Genomic DNA, 22572 nt, shown 5'->3' on the forward strand with positions numbered 1-22572 from the left:
ATTAGACGAAGGTCCAGTTTTAAAAGTGACAAGCTGGCCTATTCAAAAATCCACGGACTAGACATTTGGTTTGAGAGTGGTAAATGGCTAATTTGTGTGTGCCTTTAATTCAAAACAAAAGGAACAAAAGAAACTGAAACAAAAGCGCTGACAAATAAAATGCAAGTTATGAAAAGTACAGAGAAGTAAAAATTGAAATAAATACTGCTTTAAGGGCGTACTACACCCATATATTGGTTTGATTGGTCTAAAAAAATATTTTTTCATATATAGCTAGGCGATATATGCACGAATCATGTGAAATAAAAAAATATGAAAAACATCGTGAAAGAGTGTCCTTTTTCACCCATTTGTCTTAAAGTTGGCTGGTTGGTAAGGACGCTTATACGATCCACGTAGTCTTCTTCACAACCGGTTCTGCCGCTTTCTAACATTCATCGATATTCACATATGATACAGTACGATTAGACTCGCTACCGTCCAAAATACGACCTGCCTACTAGGGCTGACACGTCAATTTGTATTACCAATAGGAAATACACAGGTCAGACATTTGAGAATAATTCTTTAAGATTTGGTAAAAAGTTGGTAGCCGCCTCATTTAATATGCTACCTAATCAAAAATTTTGTTGAAATAAAATTAAGGATCGAATGCGTTTTAGTGTCAAAAAGGCAAAATTACCGTCAAACTTTTACGCGAATTATGCACCCTTGCGAAGCCCTCGGCGGGTGCACAGTTAAATCGGAATAAAAATATCCCACCTTTGCGATCAAAAACAACAAATTACAACATTGGACCATGTTTGGACATACTGTAGGCAAAAAACACTATTGCCAAATAATATAGAATAGAACATTTGACATCAACTTGACAAACTAATGAAGAAAATGTGCTCCATAAACATTAAGTAAGTCGCAAAACAATTCCTATTCAAATGCGTGTATAAAACTGAACAGGGCCGGACGGCTACAAGACTACCGCAGAAGTTCAAAGTTCTCGTGTTGCCAGATTCAAACATGAGCATGTATGCCTAGCACCTTCTCTTGGTAAAATCCCTGATAAAATCAAGAAATGTATGTTGTGCCTCTTCCCTCCCCGTGAAGTGGCGTCATGGGGGGGGATCATGGGCGTGAGCTAGGAATTTTAAGGGGGGCAAAGGAGTGAAAGGGGAAACCCTCATTCAAGGGGGAATTTGTGACTGAAACAAAATAGGCTCAAAAGTACAAAAAGACCCTAATAAAATTCTTCAGGGCGACCGCATCCAAGGGGGCGGACTTCCCACAGGGGTGGGGTAGCTTCCCCCATTGCCCCCTTATGTAGGGGCCTACTGGCACTGGACGTATGAGAAATTTGCTCAATTCCGCAATTTAAGACATTTTAACAATTCCGCAATTTTAGACATTTTAAATGGTAGGCCCTAATAAAGTAAGTAGAGAACGTGAACATATTAAATAATAGTAGACCTATTATACCCCGGGTATATTAATACTTGGCTTTTGCAATAATATACTCGCCTACGTGCCAAAACTTGCGGCTTGCCCCTTCTCGGTCTGCTGCCTAAAACTGAATACCGGCTGCCATGTAGGTGTAGGTGGACAATGTTTTGGTATGTCGATAGAGGGGTTGGCATGTCAAAGTGGGGAGGGCAAAGATTTGTTGGCATGGGGAAAGCAATTCACCGCCCCAGATGGCGAGTTGCGATAATATAAACTGAATCAGCGGTGTAAAGCACGAGTATAGGCCTACAATTCCGCAATTTAATAATTAGGCGTACATAACACGGAAAAATAAAAGTTGGCCCGATGTCATAACACTACTAAAATATTCAATAAGCATGATAAGGGGCTCACTGGGGGATTTCCAAATGGTGTAGGCCTACCAACTGAAATTTCTTACCTCTTGCAGTCCCCTTCCTTCCCCGCCATAATCGCCTTTTGTTGTCCCTGTTTGTTGTTATAGTATTAGTGGTTTATTAGCCAAACACCGAGTACTAAAGACAAAATCTCATCCCGAGAAAAAAATCATCAGACATTTTACACGAATCTGATTACTAGCTAAACCTATGATAGGCCACCTACATCAATTGGCCTACTGCTGATAGGATCCTATGTGCCAAATATTACATTTCAAAAATACCAAATGACAATTTAAATGACTTACCGGGGTATCCTTCACTTTTAGACATTATAATTAATTTTAATTTTTCACACTTTGCTGGAATTACTGGATAGGCCTTTAAAATTGTATAGATGGGAATGTCTAAATGCGAGCGTAGGGCCTACGTAGCGTGCCGGATAACATGCAGGAAATTTTTCATGATTTTTACTGCGTAATACTGTAGGCATAGGCCTACCCGTGACGTGACTTCCAAAAGTGCGTGTTCAAGTATTCAAAAATCAGTCGTGTCCCATTTAATGTGCACCAAATATCGCTTTCCCCCCTTCGATCTGCCCAATTTTCCCAAATTTCTTTCCCGGCCCGTCTTGGCTTGTCCAATTTTTTTTTTCATACTCCATGGCTCCGTATTGCGATTGCCCCATACGCCAGAATAATATTTGAGCTTAAAAATACCTAAATATATACATGCATAAAACACGGCAACTGGTTATAACCAGCCCGGAGACAGCTCGTTATAAAAGTAATTATAACGCACGGGTGATGTAGTCAAAATTTGCGTGTCAAAATTCGGATACCGTGGCGAGTGCAGAATTCTATGGAATATATAATTTGCTTTTTTTTGCCTTGGATAGCGACAATGATAGGTAAGACACAAAACATATGAATCCACTTAAAATATTATATCACTGTATCAATTTTGGAGTTCCTAGTTGAAATGGATTAGAAAATAACGACAAAATAGTTACCAAAATTAGCAAATCTAAGCTTACGAGTCTTATTGAATATGGTGGGTATAGGTGACGAGAAATGCAATTTTTTTTTTCTTTTCTGTAGTATGGTTGTGGTAACCTGTTACCTATGGCTTAAGTAAGTTTCAGTGAAATAATGTCGCTAGTTACAAATACAAAATATAGCTCAACATTGAAAATAGAAGCATTTTAACCAGTTCGTTTTTGATAGATGTGGAGCTCTGAAAATCACCAAGTTCATGAAGCCATCAGGAACCACTTATTCCCATTTTACATATCAACATTATTTCTCTAATGCGTTGGCAACACGTATCCAAAATTTTAACGAACTCCGTTGATAGCAAGCTTTCCAAAATGAAGTGAATTTAAAGCATGAGTGATGTACCTCCTTTTGGCTTCTATCTTCAAAAGCATGTAAGCTACATTCACACCGATGCCACCAATATAACGAGAAGATTTGCCCCTTCATTTTGCATACCACTTTGTCCATTTTTTTTTCTCATTTCTTCACAAAATGCAAAAAACCGCAAAAAAAATGCAATGGGTGTAGTACCCCCTTAAATAAAGTTTCATTGATGAATCTGTGTAGTCTCCTTGTTGCGCTTGTTGGGACCTTCGTCTATTCAATTGCTTGTAACTTTACTTCTTGAGGTCACATTGGATTCAATGTGGTGTCATAATGTGCAGGATTATATAGTGCATAGATCTATTACAAAAACAAATTTGCCCCAATATGGCTCAGTTTTGAAATTGTGATTATTTTTCCAAGTGTAAGGATACTTTCTTGGCGCAGTATATAAAGGTAATTCATTTAATTTTAGTCTTTTGGTGAACATTTATTAGATCTTTTCATAAAATCATTCAATGCTGCTTGAATAAAGTTCAAAATATATATACTAGTATTACAGTAGAAATCAAGGGAGAGCAATATTTGTTTGTTTACTATTTTTGCTTGTATATGTAGGATCAGGTTTACTCATTTTGGACAAAGTTCAAGATTTGACCAGTTCAGTTGGTTAGTGGACAGTGGGTCATCATCCTGGACCAATTCCAAATCCAGTCTGTAAAATGTTCTCACACCAAAATGGCCATTTTGGCAATAATATCTATTTAATTTAAGTCAAAAATAAGAAACTACAGATATTTTACCCGTGAAATGATATTACCAAATCTTACAACTTGGTTATTTTTAATGTGTTTCACACTTTTAGTCATTTTAGTCACTAGCTTACAAACCTTAGTTAGATCTTGGAACCTAGTCTTTAGGATTATTGTATTTGGTCAGGCCACAGATTTAAATTTCTTATGATAATTCATACTTGAGTCCCCCTCCGCCCAGATCATCACCAACATGTTATTAGTCGTGTTCACATTTTGAGTTGCACCCGATACTTTATGCTAACTTTGATAAAAATTCCACAGATATTTTCCCTACTCCTATACTGCATGTTCATACCTAGCTTACTCCTAGCACTACGCCGACCAGTTCCCCCAAGCATTCACTTCTGGTCGGCATAAACATATTGGCTACCATTTCTGGTATTTCTGTGACTTTTTTCAACCACGTAAAATGTAATTTCTTAGTTCCGACCAAAAAGAGGTCGACCAAACTTACACTGGGTGCCAGGCATAGCAGCATTCATATAATTTTTGCTCGCTACACCTGACTTTTGTCAGGAGTAAATCGTCTGACGTAGGCCTGGCGGAACTTAAACTGACCATCATTCACAATACCACTACTCTTGGCAGCGCCTACCGCTACCCATAGCAACTTGCACATATCAAGTTACTCCAGGCGTACGTCTGACAATATGAACACACAGTGACACAGCTATGAATAAGTATGTCCACGTAGTGTAACTCCCATGCATAATATTACAGCCATATAGTCAGCTTATCATGCACACAGGATAGACCTAAATTACATTTTGAAAGTGATCTGAAAGATGATATGACTACATCAATGTCATTGACACGTCTAGTGAGATTAGAAATGTCAAGTCACAGTTTTCGTGTATGTTCAGGAAGTTGTTCATTGCTGATGATGGGGTTGGTTTTATCCACAATCAGTATGGATTTGTCACATGGCTACATACCATGTTGACATATGACAACTTTATAGTCAGTTAAATTTGTATGTACCATACTGTATATCATCCATGGGCAGGAAAAACCTCTGTGTCTTTGGCCCCTGAACATGTTTAAAAGAAAACCTCAAATGTAACCTATTGACAGATATGTTTTAAACATGTTTAAGGGCCAATTCAAACTGTAGCCAAATTTGTCGGTATTTGAGAGGGGTACAAATTTGGACCATATTACTGATGCATTATGGGTAAGTTGTTTCCATATTTTTTCTGTGCCTCGATCCAGTATATTTGTCCTCCCATTTACTACAAAATATCTTCTTCCCAAGTATGGGTCAGTCTAACACTGGCTAGTAATGTTTGAGATAGCCCATGGGGTAGCCTGTGCTGACATCAGCTTGTGGTTCACGTTTGCTATGAGTAATCTGATTGGTCGAGATCGCATCTTTTTGCATTTCTATTGTTCCGAAATAGTTCGACCTGGATTAGTCTACTGTGTAGACCCTTTTATTTAATAATCACTGTTATTTGACCTTCCCCCTCTGACCATGGAAGCGCCATCTATGCTGTGCTGAGCGAAAACCTGTCCCCGCCGAGAACCGCATCCCGGGAGGAGCGGATCTCGGCTGGCAGCTTTCGAACTGAGCCACCAACGTTAAAGAATAATAGCTATGCTGTTGGATCCAAATAGGAAAGATGGTGTTTCCCATGCATAAACAGAGAGGGGACGACAGACAACAGTGATGCTAAATGAAAAGAGTCTACTACAGTAGACTAGACCTGGATATGAATTGATCGGATCAACTCGGCAATGGCTTGTTATGAATGGATCAGGGATGATCGGAATCCAGAATTTGAGATCGTCTCACAATGGGAATTTCCATTCATATGAACAAGAATATCCTGAAAAAGGGTCTGATCCCATTCAACATTCTGCTCTGTTATCTGCTAGCTGAGCTTGCAATTATGTCTGCATGTACAATTGTTATTGTACAGCTCGATCTATTTGGGGCTTTATTCTTTGTTTGATTTTATGAGACCATATATATATGTGGATTATAAAGCATTGTATTTTATGAAGTATATGTATTGGGCATTAACAATGAGGGGACATTCCTGAACCATGTTGACTTGATGATGTTTTAAAAGTAGGCACCCCTTTATGACCGTATGATATCTGTTCCCAGCAGCAAGCAAAATGAGACACATGATGTAACTCAACACCCCACACTTTGGCGTCGAATAGACGCCGATGTTGTGTCAAAGGCTTGAGGAAGGTAGGTTCATGCTTCAAACCGATGCTTGCATTAGGTACCATTGCTGCTTAACACTTTAACAGATCAAATTTTGTGTGTGTCAAGCAACTCAACTCTAAAAAGTGCCCAGGCTCTTGTTTTAAGCATTACACAACATCTTTTCCAAAAGTGAAGTCAAAAAGTGACTTGCATGAGCAGTAGCAGTAGAGGGCACGACCTTAGCAGGATGTCTGGGTAATTAAGACTTGTACACAGTGAAGGTAGCTCTTCCTCCAGGTAGTATGTCACTCCTACCTACGCTATACATAAAATTGCCTAGCCCCATTTCCCTAAAATGAAATTTTCAAAAAATTTAACTTAGCAGAGGTGGGCCTCGAACCTACATGTACGCTGCTTGCTGCTAGCATGGCTATCGAGCTAAAACATCAGTGTATCATATGGTTCCGATGCCTTAGACTGCCTGGTCAGCCTACCATTTTTCTTGTAAGACGGTCTGGATTTTTGCAATTTATAGTAAAAGTCCACATAGGTCCCCAAAGTTTCTTTCAGCTATTAAAAGATTAGATTCCCATAAAGATGAAAGAGTAATCTTATAGTGGGGAGTAGGGACCTATGTTATTTTTACATAGACATTTTACCATCTTTTCAGCCTTTTTTTCATTAAATTCAAAAAAATATTTTGGCATTTATAAAATTGAAATAAAATCCTTTGCCTTCTAAACCACATAAATTGTAGCAGTGTAACATGATTGGGTACCACGAATCGTTACATATGATGTACAGTTATTATTCAAATATTCTTTTTACATGATGCTTCAGTTTTTACACAAAAAATATTTCATTGAAAACCCTCCCTTTAAAAAGGTAATCAGGCTTCCTTTAGCATGTGCAGTAAAATTAGCATTAAAATTTTTCTTATTCTAACAGCCTTTTAAAAACACTTGGTGAATGGCGCCTACTGCTGTGGTAGTACATACATATAGTTCAAATCTAGATATTCAGAAAAATGAATCAGATTTCTGTTGTGTGTCTGTTCTGCTTCAAACAGTCAAATTGAAGAAAGATCAGTAGAAAAGGAAAGTCACACATTTCCGGTGTCAGTTGATTTCACAGTATGACTAAGTTTGCTTTCTCTTGTCAAAATTGAATCAAATTGAAATGTTTGATAGTTCTGTGTCAGTTTCTGTACACTAGCTATCTTCAGTGTTCAGTTGTCGTATTGGATAGGTTATAATTCTGTTTTTCTCTTCGCTTGTTTTCTTCTCTTCGTACAGTGGAAGCGGTGGTCGAGTACGATTACGATGCGGTCAACCCAGACGAGTTGAGCCTGAAAGAAGGCGAGATTATCACCAATATTAATATGCTAGAAGAAGGATGGTGGGAAGGTGAATTGAACGGAAAAAGGGGCATGTTCCCTGATAACTTTGTTAAGGTAAGGGGATGTATATTGACAATCGTGTGGGGGAAATGCTCATTGAAAATATCACTTCAGGTGATATGAATTTTGAGGGTTAGGTTAGGGTTAGATTATATGTAATCCTAATCTTAACTCTGATATCACCTGAGGTGACAAGTTTGGATCAGCATTTCCCAGTGCAGATTACACCAAGTCACTGTGTTCAGATTTGCTTTGATATTGAGTAATAGTTTACTATTCCATGGTTTACCTCAAGTTTGGTAGTGACGTCAATGTTTTTTTTGCGGTTGTCAATCATGCGGACAAACTGCAAGTATTCTCTGTGTAATTAACATTGCATGCGCAATTTGATACTTTGACCAGCGAAATAAGCCCCTATGTCACTACCGTACTTGAGGCAAACCAATGTACAATTGTATCATTCTATCCAACACATAGTTCTGCAGACATTTCACTGAAGCACAAGTTGTGACCATGGCAAAGCTGATGTTTAGCAAATCAATCAGGTTCTTGCGTTGTTATCTTGTAAAATAATAAATCAATACAAAAACCAAAACAAAACAGATTCTGCCTGATACATTAAATTTTGTTTTTAAATTGTTTCCCCTAAGCATGAAAGTTTTGAATTTTGAAATAGAATTACTAAGTACCATAATCTACTTTCTCAGTGCCTATGCTGAATGTGTTGAATTCCTCACATCTCTGGGTACTTAGTTGCAAAGTTAGTAAATTTTAGTTTCTACTGTTATTGTATTTTCAGACATGTGATTTTTCTGCGGATTCGCGGAAATCCGCGGATTTGAGACCAAAATCCGACCCCCCTGAGATCAATGTAAATCCGCTGAGACATTTGGGGGGGGGGCACCCCTCTAAGCTTGTGAACATTGGCAAAGAGCATCTCTCTTGTTTTTAACGAACTTCTTGTTTCAGCCGTGTGCGTCGTGGTTGCCAAGTCGTAAGGCAAATACCTGCTGAAAAAACACGCAAAAATTTGCCCAATGTGTTTTTCCTGCGAACATGAATGGAAAAACTGCCGATTATTCATGAATTACTATTTTAAAAGTCGCCCAAAGATGGTTTTATAGCTCGTATGGCAACACCGAAAAAAAAAACGCTATTGTATTTTTACTAACGACCTCTATGATTGGTCCATTTTGACGCCACTTGCCGATATAAACCAATCACTGATAAGCTTGCATTCTATCAACATATGTCGGCCATCTTTAATTTTGACAACTGATATTGCGTGATCGACAGGATTTGTTTATCGGTATCGAACCAAAATCAAGATGAAAACGCTTCAGAAAAATGACGCGAACGTCGGCGTAGTTGATAAAAATCTGAAAACAAGTTCGCTGGAGCTGGCTGGATCACGGTGAAAGTAATACATGTTAAAGATGGTCGCAAATTGAGCTGTACGGTGGAGGAAAATGGTATCAAAAAAATTGCTGTCGCCGGTAAAGCTTATTGCTCACTGTGTGGGGACATGATATCTTATGGATCCAAGGGAAGAATTGCTTTAACGGACCATATTACCAAATCTACAAAACATCGAGAAAAGTACTCGGCACAAGTAACGACTGAAAAAGTGTCTCCTAAAGTGTAATTTGTAGAAACCCTCTGTAATAAGTAATAAGTGAGGTTAAGTATTTGATTTTCACTCACATTGTACTAAAAAGTGGTATTTTTTCATTCAAATTAAACATTTTGTCTTCATTTATGTGTCTTTTTTTCCTGTAAAATTGCTCTCCTGAGAGGGCCTCAATTACGGTTTTTACAGTGTAGAAGCCCTCTGGCTTCGGGGGCTTCGCTGGACCGCCCTTAAGCGGGCCCCTGGACCCCCGGCCGTGAGGCGAGCTTGCGAGCTTCACTCGCTACGCTCGTTCCGCTTCGCAAGTTTCCTCCATTCTGGGAATTCCCTAATCACATGCCTGTATTTTTACTCTATATTTTTGCCTACATGTACAAAATTTCCAAATTTGATAACAAATTAATGGCATATAGCCATTGGAACTCCTGCATGTACATAATTATAACACACAATGACATAATTATTTGTGTCCATAGAACCAAATAATAATTAGTTTTAGAGGAACTAACAAGCAAATAATCAGTACATTAGTTCTGGTTTCATCATGTGTGCATTGTCATGATTTTTTTTTCAGTGCCGGTACATTTAACTTCACATACCCAAATCGGTTCTTTACTATCCGCACTTATTTGATTTATGACTAGTAAAAAGTTTCACATCCTTTTTCATTTTAATCAATAAACTGTTGAAATTGCTTTCATTAGGAAGCTGACCCCTCCCTCCCTCCCACCCACCTTCCCAAATTTGTTTTTCACTATCGGCACTTATTTGATTTATAACTAGTAAAAAGTTTCACATCCTTTTACATTTAAATCAATAAACTGTAGAAATTGCTTTCATTAGGAAGCTGACCCCTCCTCCCTCCCTCCTTCCTCCTCCTCCTTCCTCCCTCCCTCTCTCCCTCCCTCCCTCTCTCCCTCTCCCCTCCCTCCTTCCCTCGTAAGTGTGAAACATTTCTAACCTCAAAAGCTCAACTTTGACCCACATTTTAATTAGTTTTTAACAAAGGCAATCAGATTTTTTTACACTCTTCCCCCCTAACGAAAGGGCTTTCATGTATAGGACGTCATCATACAGTACTTGTGGTTTGTTCCCAATTAAATCAACAGTTTTGCACCATACTGTATCTGATGTGAAGCTGGGTGATGGAAACTATATCATTTTGTACTGTAAACCTTCCAATTCAGAAGAGAAAGTAACAATTTTTCCATTTTGCTATTCCATGCAAAATCCATGCACCCTCTGCAGAAGCTTTTACCAAGCCCCTGAAAGTAAATTTGGCTGGTATGGATGTCAAACCTTTCCAGTTCGATTTTACCTGCAATTCCATACCTGCCAACTGTCCCTATTTAACAGGGACTGTCCCTATTTTTACTGAAACAAAAAGCATAAAAGAGAGCGATTTTACCATGTGTCCCTAATTTTGCAAAAATATGACTGTAGTAATGTACCGTATTGTTTGTAATAAACGCCCCGGGGGCGTTGCATTTTTCCAAAAGGGGGGCATTTATTGGAAGGTGAATTGTCAGTGAAAAAAGCTTTAAAATCATGTTCAATTTCCCGATGGTGCTCCTATTAAAAGGAGGGATTTACACTATACATGATGGCGGCGCCCACAGAAAATGATATTTTCGTGGGGAATACAACAAAATTACACCTGTAAGTGCATGGAATTAGTGAAATTCTACCATAATTAGGCAGTGAAATGGATGGGAATTGAGTCATAATAGGTTTTGTCCATTCAATTTAGCGATCGTGACTGACATGACTGATGCAAGTTTTAAGCTTACCTACACGATATGTCATGGAAATGTTCGCATTTTTGTAAATTTTTCACAGAAAAATTGGAGGGGGGCGTTTATTAGAGGGGGAGTGTTTATTACAAACAATACGGTATATGAAATTCAGGAATGTCCCCATTTTCAGATTTTTCTCCCATTTGTCCCTATTTGTGAGGTTTTAGGGTTGGCAGGTACATGCAATTCCCACTGTTGTTTCGGCTCCACTCCAGCACCCCCAAGACAAGCATGCATGGAGGCCGCCATCTTGGGTTCTGGGTACATGTATGCTGGCCATCTTGGGTTGGGGGAGGGGAGAGGGCTGACAGCGCCCCTGAACGCACACAGTATCCATCCTGACTATGTGATCAGCATCGCCTACAGTACACATTCCTGACTGTCAATCACTGGGGGTCAATCAACTCTAGTTTGACAATGGTTTATCTGAATAGACTATCGCCAAGTGGATATTGTTGGATGTATATTGTTGGTCGATTTGATGCATTTAATAAATTAAGTTCATGGATGCACTAAAAGTATCATTTTAAAAATAGCTGCTAACATTTGAAAAAAATATGCTATACACATGTATATTGGGCATGAAAAAATCTGTCAGTGTCCGTGAATGCAGCAAGCGATGATTGAATTTGTATCTTCCTTGGGTTTTTGGATCATCATGTATCTCTTGAACGATTTTAACAAATGAGGTCTTAAATGCGAGCTAAATGATGCAGCTATTGGCTGCTAGTTCTAATTATTACAAACATGCATCTGTCTGTCTTTAGTATATGGTCATTTTCACGGTAAAGGGTGTAACTTTGGATTTTTAACATTTTAATCCGTAGCGTTCTAATAAAGCCACAGAATTCCATGATTTTTGGCCACATAAGTCATCTAGTTAGCAGCTACCTTGGGTAGCATAATCAGCTTTGGGAGTTACTGCGTTCAGTTTTAGCAGGCTTAAATGTACTTAATATTGCCATTTTGAAAAACTATAAAAACAGTAACATTTTTTAAAACCCTGTGTTTTCTTCAGTTAGTTCATGGATAATTTTTCTTATCCTGAAAGTACAGTCATATGTTCAGTAAACACTGCCACATTAGATTTAATTGTGAACAGCCCTGTATTTTTGAGAACCGGACTTCGATATTTGTTGTTTCGGAGGCTTCATTTTCCGTTAACAATTGTTAACAAACTTTGTGGGTGTAGCTTTGGTTCATAATTCTTGGTTATTTATTCACTTCTTCTTGATTCATAACAGTTGTTATCTTAACTTGAAATGGGTAACAAAAATTAGTCGATTTGCAAGCTTTTAAAATTTTTATAAAATCTTGACTTCAAAGAGCCGTTTTCCGTTAACTTTTTGAAGCCTCCAAACAAACTGTTCAGCAAGCTTGTGCAAATATAAATAAAAGAGCTCATCCAATCTATTTATCAAAATGTAGCAAAGTAGATCCTCAAGTCACATGTTTTTAAATCGTGGAGATATATATCACCGTTTGAAAATGGGACCCAATACAAACTTTCCGTTAACAATTGAAGCCTCCGAAACAAATGAAGCCTCCGAAACAACAATAAGATTAATTATCATCTATGCATATCTAAATTGGTGTGTTTCATACTGATATCTGCATTGTAATTATTACTTAATATGTGCAGAATGTCATAAATTAAAAAAAAAATTGACATTATGGTTAATGTTTGAAAAATATACTGATACCACAAAAAGCCTGTTTCGGAGGCTTCACATGCAAAAAACACCATACTTAACAAATGGGTGAAAAAATTAACATGTGATAAATCTACAATATCTGCCGCATAGAATCATTGATTCAATACACACAAGAAAATAACAGCTTAGATGATCCCAACACTGTTGTCTTCAAAAAACTACTTCTGCAATGTTTAACAATTGTTAACATGAAGCCTCCAAACAAAAAAAAAATGACTTGCTGTGATAATTTAATTTTTGTCACAACTGAAATTCAATACTTAGAAGCAAAGCATGAAAATTGGTAATTGTGATATTTTTTACCTATTTTTTTATGTCAACTTGTAGTAGTTAGCCAAATATTTTACTTTTATGATCACCTGTGTTGTTAACTGAAGCCTCCGAAACACAAATCGCTTGAATTGCCATTTCTAAAAAATAACTCCAATTTCTGTGAAACTTGGCTGGGAGGTTCCTTTCATCAAGTAGTATTTGTACATGAAGTTAGACATTCAAATTATTTTAGGAACCCAATTAAAACTTAAAAATATGTTTAAGGTTTGGAAATTTCCATTGTAAATGACACTTGATGTTAAAAATTTTCAAAACTGCAATTACAAACATAGCAAAACATGGTATAAAATTTAACTTATATCTGTTGACTTACTTTGGAATGGGATTTCACATGTATTCCAGCTTTCATGTCATAATTTTCTGAGGTTATGTAAAATACATTTTTTCTTAGATTTTAACCAAAATGTTATGGAAATGTCAAATTTTTTATTAGAAATCAAAAGGTTTAAGCCTTGAAACATTATTTAACTGGAATTTAAGTTGCTTCTATGCATGATTTCAGTAAACAGAAACATATTTAAGTGGTTTGAAATTTTGACCCTAAAAATCAAAAGTTACACCCTTTACTGTGAAAATGACCATATACAGTGGTAAAAACTAACTGGTACCATAATTGTTTTGGAATCTATATTTGCTAATCTTTGCCTTTCTCTTGCAGGTCATAAAAGAAGATAAAGTGAAGAAGAATTCCAAAACCAGAGCAGCACCTGCACCACCTGTAAACGGCGACACAGCTGGTCTACACATCTCACAAGAATCAGCAGAAGTAGTCAAAAGAGGTACAGTAAATTACTGTGTTGAGAGTTACTCTTTTCAGCTGATTTCCTCTTTTTTATTGGCAAAATTTGTGCATTTTCTTATATTTTCAGCCCATATTTTGCATTTTTACCCTGATTTTACACTGGTTTTCAGCTTTTTTTAAAGTAATTTTCCTCTTTTCTTTTTGGCTGAGGCCTCTCACACCCTATTGAGTAATCTTCATTACATTACAAAAGAGCTGAAGGAGAAATTTCATACCTGATCATCTGATTGTTGAAAATTTATATCTGTTCTTCGTAATCACAGAATTAAAACCAGAGAACCAGGACTCGACCGCCATCTTGATACAGACATGGAGCAAAAATTGGGGGTATTCGGTTTCACTCGGAATGCGCCGAGGCATTCGTTGTCATGCAAACGCGACATGGATGATGGGCGCATTTGAGAGACGCACTTGATGCGACCTGCACGCTTGAGTACCAAGACGCTTCAGATGAGACGCAGAATTGTTTTCGTTCGTCTCCAAGACCGTCGGCAAGGACCGAATACCCCAATTTTTTCCCCATAGCTGACGGCGCGATTGTACGTGGCGGTATAGGGAGTCCCGGTTCTCCTTCTCTAATTCTGTGTTCGTAATAGACTATTTCAAATCAAGATCGAACAAGTTTGGAAAACCAAGTGCAATTGGCGATGTTTATTCAGTAAGCTAGGGGTCCAAATGGCACTCAAGAATGCCATGAATTGCAGATACAGCTTATTTAGCCATGTCAACATGGGGTCATCGGGTGAAATATTTTCCTAAGATATCCAAGTTATTTCCTAACATTTTTTTTTTTTAAATCTGAGGTTTTTTTTCAAAGATTGTACATTTTAATTACTGTTGCTTCTGTTGAACAGCCAGGGACATATTGAACTGTAAAACTTTGGCAGTTTTTCTCTGGTTCCAACCTTGAATAACAAGAAATTTAGGGTCTTTAACTTTAAAAAAATCATCTCCGCCCAGAATGACCAGAAAACTTTCCTGACAGTTGTTACTAATATTCTTTTATAATTTGGCAAATTTGTCTACAATCGTATATTAAGGTGAGTATTTCGGAGCTGACGGTGTGTCGGTAATATAGTACAATATATACAGGGATTTAATGCGCATCCCTCCAGGACTCTAAATTCAAATTTGAACAAAATCATATATCAAGGCTTTCAAAAAAAGTGTGACATAGTAGTGATGAACACATGTACGTATGTAAAACCGCTGTCATGATCTTGTTCATTCTTTTTATCTCCAATAGAGAGTACAGGTGCCAAACGCAAATTCAGAGCTAAAGTTGCTTTCAGCTACCATCCGGAGAATGAGGACGAACTGGACCTTGAAGTCGACGACATCATCGAGGTCACAGGTCAACCCGAAGACGGTTGGTGGGAGGGAATGCTAAAAGGTCACAAAGGAGTGTTCCCATCAAATTTTGTTACGGTGCTTGAAGGAGATGAGAATATGGAGGTCGCTAATGGGAAGGAAGACAAAGCTGATAGTCCTGTTGATAACGAGTCAAAAGGTTGGTATAGTTATAAATGGTAACTGATAAATTACCAAAATTTATAGATTTTATTTAATTTTACAGATTGTAGATACGTTGTAACTGACTTTGCTTTTGTAGAAGGGAAACATACCTAATTTTGATACGTGCATGATTAAAAACCCTAACTACCATGATTGCAAGTTCTATCTGACGTATTGTATTGTAAATAATTTGTCATTTACAAGTATGTTTGAATTGTCCTGCTTTACTGAAAAGTCAATCGCATAGTAAAGTAATCTATTAACATGTTCAAGAAGTGAACGACGGGTCAACTGTCCGACATGCATACACCAGCGCTTTGAGCATCCGCTAGCTACTTGAAGCTGCGCCTAATTAAATGCGCACTGATGTCATTGCCACATCAGGGTGAAAAATGGTAGTGTTCCAAGTACATTTTTCCAAGATTGTAGCTATTATGGAAAAAGAGACACATGTAGCAGCCGACAAGTGCATACTTTTGATATGGATGTACACATAATTTTTGCCTTGCAGCATTACAAAGAAAGCATTTGCCTTGGAATTAGATGCTATTATCAATCCATTTCTCTATCCTTCCTCCTTCAATATCATATTATTAAGCTTTTTCCTTGCACAAAATGAGACAAAACTTCCTGAAAAAAAGCTTTATCATTTTGGTTCCTAAAATAAATATCAAATTGAAAATCTTTCTTCACCATTTACTAGGCAAATTAGCATCGCCTAGAGCTTCGATTCGAAAAAGTCGACATGTTGGATCTTCATCAAAACAGCAAGGTAGTTATATAGTCAGCTTATAGCACACACGCACACCAATCAGCATTGCTTTTCATTGCTTTGTAGTCAGCGCTCATTAACATTGCTGATTACTTACTTATTCTCCATGCACATCATCAGATTATTTAGTTAATGTGGATAGTTTGGTTATGAATGTTTTTAAAATGTGACATGATCTGGTCCATGGGGGCCAAAGGCGGCAATTTTCAAAAATGCCTGCTTTGGCCCCCATGGACCAGATCATGTCACAAATGTATCCATATTCTCATAATGTTTTGTTGAACTTGACATTTTGAATAATTATGTTATGATTGGATCTACCCAAATTAAATTGGCTAGACTTGACAAGCTTGTATTCCATATGCCATATAGAATTTTTATGCATTGGGACTAAAAAGTGTCTCTACCCTTTGTTGGCAAAAGGCCTGAAATCAAATGATCTTCAAATACAAGCATTACCAAGGTTTGGGCATACTTTGGTATAATAGTGTCCCATGCAAAAGCACACAAGCTTCAGGTGAATTGCGAGAAAATCTGGAGAAGCGTTATTTTCTTCTGCATTGAGCTATCAGTGTATCTTTTTTGGTTGGTTTCCAACATGTGAACCCAGAGAAAATATTTTATACTTCCCACAATGCATTTCTTCCCAGTACTGATTTGCTATTCAGTGCAACATGGGGCGATAGGGACAAAAAATACCTCAATTAACAAGAACTCATCCACATCTTGCAATTGAGGTATTTCTTGTCACTAAACCCCATGTTGCACTGAATAGCTAATCAGTACAGGGAAGAAATGCATTGTGGGAAGTGTAAGATATCTTATCTGATGTGAACCCAATGGGCTCTTCAGTTTAAAATCCATACTACCCCTGTTTAAGATTTTGGAAATATCTTCTACGGGGGGAGTATGAATTTCAAATGGAATTAGCACATTAGGCAGCTCTATTTGAATTTCACACACCCTCTGAGAAAGATTCAACCTGAATCTTTCACAGAGGGACGGTGAGTTTCAAAAAAGAGTTGGCATGTGCTAATTCCATTTGAAATTAATACTCCCCATGTGGAAGATATTTCTAGAATCTTCCACATGGGTAGTGTGGATTTTAAATGGAACTGCCTAATCAATGCAAGATCCAATTATTTGTTTTCAAATGTCAAGGCGCAGAAAGAAAAAGTATGAGAATGGATTGTAATGTACTCATAAGAACTTTCATATGCCAATAGCCCAGTGCAGACACTACATCTACATAATTTTCAACTGCCTTTACTTCAGTTAGTAGATTTAGCTGTCACAGTCATAACCATAATATAAGAAAGTTGCAGTCAGTGATATATTCAGATAGATACATTTTAGTTGATTTGCTTATAGCTTAAATACTAATTTAAGAAGTCTAATTTGGTGCAGTGTGAGAATTGATGGTACTTACAGAGATAGGATTAGACTATTCCAGTTAGAATCCATAGCCCCTATGGAAGACATGACCTTAATCTCCCACACAGGGAGTGTAGATTTCAAATGGAATCATGCATTCAGGTGATCCCATGTCTTCCATAGGGGATATGGATTCCAACTGGAAGCGCCCATTTACAGAGGGAAGACTTCTAACATTGCTAATCACAGAATTTTATAACTGGATTTTATTTGATTATCTAATGCACAGGATAAAACAGCATTCATATAACTGTACTATTCTATACCTCAGCTGTACATCAAAATTTCACACCGATTTGTCCAAATGTGTCTCGTGAGGGTATTTTGCAATGGTTTGCCCTGATTGGTTTGCCCTGATACGAAATGCTTTGTGCAGAATGTGTTGTGCTTAACTTAAATATTTTGGCAAACAAGTGATATTTCCTCTTTAAATCACACTATATTTGAGGTAATAGAATAGAAATTAGTTAAGTTGCGGTATCCTTGTACACCCAAATAATGTGTAAATAATTTACATATTGTCTGCATTGGACACATCATTTTTGTGTAAAGGGTATTGCATTATCCTTTATATTTCTTCAGTTAAATTCTGTAATAGGTCCGAATAGTAAATGCACGATATCTATCTTCTGTTGGTTTGCATGAGGGATTCCTATAATTAAATACTTTAATCACATAAATAATACGTCCACATAGCTAGGTGCGCAAGGGTTAATTTCACTCTAAAGAAAGGGATACTATATACCTGCATCTAGGGCAAACAATTGGGTCACCTACATTGTATGACGTAGGCCTATATGTCTTCTAGAAGTATTGCCTGAAAATACCAGTTCCTTACAGACTAGGAATATACTCACCTGGTATGGCCTAAATACAAATTTGCATCCTCTCCCGGGATGCAGAACCTCCATTAAGTACCTAATATGATCCCTATCATAAATAAAAAGGGCACCCCCGGCATGCCAGAGGCCCCACAATGCACCTCCGTGCCCAGCCTACTTCCTCTTCTCTCTAATGGAGACCTACAGATAAGACCAGTATATTTTTTCTCCTGGCGTAGGCTTTCATAAAACTGGGTTTATAGCATTTAATTTTAAATCTAATGCTAGGCAGGGCCTCCTATTTGATTAAGTATCATGTTCAGCTCTGCTTGAGGGTTATTTTCCGTTAATTTTGTGGAATTAGGAGGTCTTTTGGTCACCTTCTTTTTCCGTTTTCGCCGGTAGATTCAAGTGGTATGACCGCGAACTCGGATCAGGTCGCATTGACCGGGCGATGAGCTGATATTTGTATTTGTACGTAGGCCTATATGTCTTCTAGAAGTATTGCCTGAAAATACCAGTTTTGTCCTTGTCAATGCTCAAAATAATTGTATGTTGTGTGGGTGTATACAAATTCCAGTTATATTAGTTACATGTATAATGAATAATAATAACTACTCACTCTACCAGTTTTTACATGAAATAACACAATTGCCCCAAGCTTGGCTGAAATTACTTTGGAATACTGATGGGGTACGGATACATGTATATCACAAAAACATTATATCCCACTGCTTGCAGACTTTTATATTGTAGTCGTTCATTACAGTGGAAATTCCAATTGAATGAACACAGCCTGACATAGCATGACGATTTTTTGCGTACACTGCGTGATGTACGCCAGCGAGTATGCGTGCGTTACGCAGAAGTGAATCCAACCATGCCATGCACTCGTGATTGGTTAGTATTGTATCCAAGGTCATGCGTACGCGTTGTAGTTCGAAATATGCTAAATAATTGGAAATCCCACTGTAGTCACAAATAGCTATTCTGTTACTTGACAGAGATGTGTCAGTCTCTGAGCCCAGAAGACCATGAACGCCAAGCATTTTATCCCGTATGATGTACTCGGTGATGGATATGAACTGGAATGATGTTATTCCTTTATTTGTATTATGTTTTAAAAAGTATAGTGAAAGTTGGCTAACAACCATGTGGTTAAATTGTGGGATATTCTTTTACGACAGGAATTCATAACAATTAGTGGGTTTTAGCGGGTTCGCTGTCGGACAAGTTTAGAACTTTTCAATTTAGCAGATAGGCAAGGTCTGCTTGTTTTCTGTAGACAAGGGGCAGTCTTCAGTGAACGGCTCTTTTCAGAGACACCAAACCTTTCAAATTAGCAGATAGGCCAGGTGTGCTTGTTTCTGTAGACAAGGGGCAGTCATCAGTGAACAGCTCTTTTCAGAGCCATCAGTAGGCAAGGGGCAGCCTACATGTCTCATTCTTAGGTACTTTGTCCTGAATGAAGAAGTCAGAGCTACTCCTGACGAAAGCTTGACAGTTCTAAACTTGTCCGACGGCGAACCCGCTAAAAACTCACTAATAACCATGTGGTTATTGTATTATGGAAATATCATTAAGAATGTACTGTACTGTGGGCATTGCATAATATATTATGAAGCAAAATGTGTGTGAATCTATTTTGTATTAATGTAGGTACTCCTGGTGTAATAGTAATATTTTGTTTTTCCATTTTTGTCTGAATGTCTGTCTGTCCAGTTGTAGAAAACTTGATTTCATTTTATAGCATCTGTGATACTGAGGAACAATGGATGCAGCAAGTCTCTTTTTACGATTACGCAGAAATATATGATTTAGATGAATGTTATTAGTTCCTCCCTGTTTGTTCACAAAATACGGGAAAATATCTATGGTCTGGTGCTGTATTTCCATGAAGCGGAATTTTATTCTTTAGTGAACATGAATTCTATCTTCTGACAGTGATCTAAAACCTAAGGAAGGAACAAAATCAAAAGTTACACTATATTCTAGTCAATGAAAGCACAATGCTAGTTTTAATGCGCTAATCAATAGAAAGCATGGCACTAGTTCTCTTATTCGAGAATGCTTTGTGTACAAATCAATAGGGCTTTGCATCTTCCTTGCGTTTTTGGATCATCATGTCTTTATTTCTTGAATGATTTAATGATTTCAACGAATGTGGTCTGAAATCTATGCTAAAAGATGCTGAACATAACTGGTACCATAATTATTTTGCGCACTGTATTACAACATATGCGGCCTTGTACTATAATTTTAAGAACAACAACAGTTACATCTAAATAATGCTTTTTTATTTTCTAATTAATCAGAGCAACCGCCAGTCAAACCATTAAGGCCCATGAGTATTCGCCAAGGTTCTGTGGATCGTAGAATCTCAGAACCTAAAGGTAGCAGTATTATCCATTCAATCAGTTCAGAGAGGGCGTGATTTCTTACGCCAATGCGAAGTTTTGCGCATATAAGGCAGTTAAAGGTACACCGTGTCAAAGTAGGCATTGGCGTAAGAAATCTCAACCTCTCAAGTCACGCATTCACTGGTTCACTCAAACATTCCATGTCAAACGTGTGCTTAGTTATATTGGCCTTAATACCGTAAAAAATTATTCTTGTCCAAGCAACTCGTTAGTAGGCACATATGCTTATTAACAAATTTTTACGGTATGTTGCTTGTAGCTAGTCTACTCTCTGGTACAGTCTGTGATGTCAGCACATGTGAAGCAGTTTTCACACATCTATGTGCATCTTTGAACACGAGCATGTGTACGCCAATGCACCGAGTAAAAACATTATATTCATACAATGCTTGCGCTGAAAAGTTGATCTGAAGATAGAGCATATTTTTGGTCAAAGTCATATTCTACCAACACAATGTATAACCTGTTTTCCTTTACCAGTTTGAGTTGGTTTCATCAGGGCCCTGACACTCAGTTCAGAAGTATGTTACTGTGTGGAAGCGGCCATTGACCCTGTAATCGCGTATCCAGGAACTACCGGCCGCGTAGGCGTACTTGTATGCGCCCTATACCCCAGCACCCCATGGCAGCGCCCATACGTGTGTCAATTTGTGGTTCGCGGGATCTTTTTTCAGGCTCTGTAGCGTGCAAATTTGGCTGGTGCGATTTTACAGTCTACCGTGTGGTTTCATGTGATTTAAGGTCAAAAGTCGGTCAGTTTCTCCCCCGATTTTGCACCTGATTTGCCAATTGTGTATAAAAGTTGCAATGAAGGCATCTGACAGTTATTTGTGATCGATACATTGCATAAGGCTTACCAAGCAATTTTGAAGTTACCTTTTGCATTAAGGCGCACATATCATTGTAAAACTCTGCTCATGGGCTCCAGAACTAGGAGGGGGCTTACCCCCTAATAATTGTGGTGCAGGGGCTCAAGCTTGAATACCCTTCAGCCCCCAATAATTCCAGGAGAAATAAAACAACTTACTGTGATCAAATACTTGAAAAATGGCTGTTTTAACTTATTTTTTGCCAAATTTTTAACCCCACTCAGAGTCAAAAAATTTGGCATCCCCCAGAACAGGTAACCAACAAAATTTGGTTTTGTCAGCCTCCTCCCCCCATGTTGAAAATTTTGCAGAGCAACTGCTGCTCATTCATAACCTCATTAATATATGCAGTAAGTGCGATCCAATCACAGATAATAACTTTTAAATACGCTGATGCAAATGCAGGTTATTGAAAAAGTATAATGACCGCTGTCTCGTGATTTAGCTAAAAGCACGCTTACAATGACCGCTAAGTTCGTGACGTGTTACGTTGCTCAACAATTTACGCTGGACGCTGGCACGCCAGATTTGGACATCGCATGATTGCGTGCTAGTGTGATTGGTCGCTTGCGGCATTTCCTTAGTGGGCTATTCGATTTTTTACAGGGAAAACGACAGATAAAGTTAAAATTGTGTTAAAAGAAGAAAATGTGACGTAAGTTTAATTTAAAAAAGTGAAAAGTGACGGTTATGAATGAGGTTAATGACTTTGCATCAGTTATTTTTCGGGTATTGTGAAATATCTAAACATTGTGCTTTGGACCTCGGAATATTCCTCGGTTCCAAAGCACAATGTTTAGATATTTCACAATACCCTCAAAAGAACTGATGCGCAGTCATTAACCTCTAAATAAAGACTGACGAATGCCACAGGTT

General features: G+C 37.8%; 1 protein-coding gene across 1 annotated transcript in view; it reads left to right on the top strand.

Moving 5' to 3' along the window:
- Positions 1 to 22572, top strand: part of LOC140144692 (SH3 domain-containing kinase-binding protein 1-like) — a 106944-nt gene that overhangs the window by 47770 nt on the left and 36602 nt on the right. Inside the window, exons 2-6 of the mRNA XM_072166501.1 lie at positions 7486 to 7643; positions 13722 to 13842; positions 15112 to 15375; positions 16084 to 16152; positions 20723 to 20800. Coding sequence (XP_072022602.1) covers positions 7486 to 7643; positions 13722 to 13842; positions 15112 to 15375; positions 16084 to 16152; positions 20723 to 20800 — 690 coding nt within the window. The remainder of the gene's footprint in view (positions 1 to 7485; positions 7644 to 13721; positions 13843 to 15111; positions 15376 to 16083; positions 16153 to 20722; positions 20801 to 22572) is intronic.

This window comes from Amphiura filiformis, unplaced genomic scaffold (assembly GCF_039555335.1).
Source record: "Amphiura filiformis unplaced genomic scaffold, Afil_fr2py scaffold_73, whole genome shotgun sequence".
NCBI lineage: Eukaryota > Metazoa > Echinodermata > Ophiuroidea > Amphilepidida > Amphiuridae > Amphiura > Amphiura filiformis.